Below are 2,562 nucleotides of genomic sequence, written 5' to 3' on the forward strand. Positions count from 1 at the left end.
TACTAATTTCTTGTAATTTGTGGGGCATCTCTTAGCAAGTTGCTCATTGACTTTTTCCTCATGTTTTTTAAGAGTTCAAACTATTTGCTCAGGGTTCAAAGTTCAAAGAAAAAGTGATGTTAATCCAGTTTGCAAAGAGTTAATCCTTTAATTTGTTCATTCAATGACTTTTTGTATTTTTAAAGAAAAAAAGACATTTAGAAACCAAATTGCAATAATATTTTTTTTTTAATTTTTTGACATAGGATTTTTTGGACCTTTTTTATTCGGGGGAATCAGGTCATTTTTATCTTCAGATTTGACTCAGCCCTTTACAACATTTTATATCCACTCATTCATTCATTCATTCATTCATTCATTCATTGTCCGAAACCGCTTGTCCTCGTAAGGGTCGTGGCGGGGTACACCCTGGTCAGGTCGCCAGACTGTCGCAGGGCCGACATTTTATAGGCGAGACAAATTCCCAGGTGGCTCTGTTACAGCAGCATCACAATCAGATAAGATTAACTTCCGTAAAAGAAAACTCATTCTCACATTTCTTCCATTCTTTAAGCCGCTCATGCAGCCATTGTGTGGCACATATTCACGAAGTCTCTAACTGTCCCCTCTCTCGCTCTCCTTCGCTCTCTCTCTCCCTCTCCTCAATCATTATTTTCTGTCTTCGTGGTTTTTATGTATCAAAATAAGGCTGTGGTTGTACTCCAGCTAGGGCTGCAAATTGTTAGCACTTTCCTTAATCAATTAAGAGGTAAAATTAATGATCGATTAGTCGTCATTTGAAAAAAAAACATAAAAACGTTGCTTAATTTAAACAATACCAAATGTGTTTTTTTCCTCAGTGACAGCTAAAAGCAACATATTGCGTATTATTTGACAATATTTCATATCCTGTCGATTAATCACTTAAATTTCACGTTTGATTAAATTCTTAATCGATTGTAGATGAATCGTAATCAGTTTTTCCTTATTTGAATTGAAGGCTAAAGGCTGTGGTGTTGTATTGGTGATATTGTAAAGGCCCCTATGGTATATTTGTGATACTGGATTATATAAATGAAATTTACCTCACATTGATTTAGCATAAAAACACATTTTAAACTCAGTAATAAAGTGTCTCTGGTTGCAAGTAATTGTATAATTGGATCACTACAAAGACAACGTTTACAGCCAACTTGAAGACGATTTTAACACGTTAAATGTTTCCATCGTCCCGTAACTGTTCATCACTTTGTTAGATTTCATCATCACATCTCATAGTAACTGAACTCCAGCAATAGTCGGCGAGTGTATCATCCCCGTGCACTGCGCAGCACCGGCACGGTGTGACTCTGCTGTTGCAATTACAGCGTGCAGTGAAGCATTTAACACAGTGCTGCTGCTGTCTGCATGTATATCTGAACCTCTGTCTCTGCGCAGTGCCTCTCCCAGGTCTTAGTGAGAGAAGTTGACTCCACCACCTCCTCACTTGTTCTTCCTCCAGCTCACAGTGAGTCTGTATGGGTGGAGTGCTTTGAGGTCGTGATCAGCCCCAGAGGCCGCGCATCCAACAGCCCCCGCCTTCCCCGTCCCCACCCCGCAAACATCCACAGCCATCATGGGGGAGGTAGTCCAAATGCACTTCACCACGGTGGACTACGTCATCTTTGCCTTGCTGTTGGTGGCCTCAGCTGGCATCGGCCTCTTCTACGCCTTCTCCGGTGGGCGCCAGCGCACAACACAGGTACACCGTGATGTTTAGACACAGTGATGATTTTTCTTCATCTCTTTCCAGACAGTAGCAGGGTTCCCATGGACTCTTAGAAAGTCTCAAAAGGAATTAAATTCATAAATCTATAAATAATTGGTATCAAAATGTCTGAATGAATCTTTCAGAAGTCTTAAAAAAACGGTAGGACATTGAAAGTAACATATTAAGAATCACTTTTTTTTAATGTAGCATCCTAAAATCATTGGTGATATGTATTTTTTCAAAATAATGTATGTATTTAACATCATGCAGATCTGGACAGAGGAAACAAAAACACTCATACATTTACAACATCCAGTAAAATGAAAATGAACAAACTTTTTTAAAGGAATTTATACATATATGATAACATATGCTAATTCATGGCTCCTACAGACATGATTGTAAATTGTAACTACATCTCGACTGGTTTGTGGAGGCATGCAGCTCTAGTTCGAGATGTTCGACACTGCCATTTTGTCTTTTAGGAGTTCCTGATGGCTGACCGCTCCATGAGCTGCCTGCCCGTGTCTCTGTCCCTGCTGGCCACTTTCCAGTCGGCCGTGGCCATCCTGGGTGCTCCGTCTGAGATTTACACTTTCGGGACCCAGTACTGGTTCCTGGGCTGCTCCTACTTCTTGGGCCTGCTCATCCCGGCTCATGTTTTCATACCGGTCTTCTACCGACTGCGGCTGTCCAGCGCCTATGAGGTACACGCAAGGAAAGAATGAATGCTGCGTTCATGTGATGTCGGGAGGTCGCAGCCTCCTAACTGGGAAGTCGTTCTTCTGACTTTGTTGTGTTCATGTGCTTTGAGGTTGTAAAGTGGGAACAAC

At 41.2% G+C, this 2,562-nt stretch overlaps 1 protein-coding gene across 1 annotated transcript; it reads left to right on the forward strand.

The window, feature by feature from the left end:
- The first annotated feature begins 1,363 nt into the window (after positions 1-1,363).
- Positions 1,364-2,484, forward strand: LOC121966675 (sodium-dependent multivitamin transporter-like). The gene is made up of 2 exons (XM_042516743.1): positions 1,364-1,720; positions 2,215-2,484. The coding sequence occupies exons 1-2, from the start codon at positions 1,595-1,597 to the stop codon at positions 2,455-2,457; spliced, it is 369 nt and encodes a 122-aa protein (XP_042372677.1). The 5' UTR covers positions 1,364-1,594; the 3' UTR covers positions 2,458-2,484.
- Positions 2,485-2,562: the final 78 nt, after the last annotated feature.

This window comes from Plectropomus leopardus, unplaced genomic scaffold (assembly GCF_008729295.1).
Source record: "Plectropomus leopardus isolate mb unplaced genomic scaffold, YSFRI_Pleo_2.0 unplaced_scaffold25487, whole genome shotgun sequence".
NCBI lineage: Eukaryota > Metazoa > Chordata > Actinopteri > Perciformes > Serranidae > Plectropomus > Plectropomus leopardus.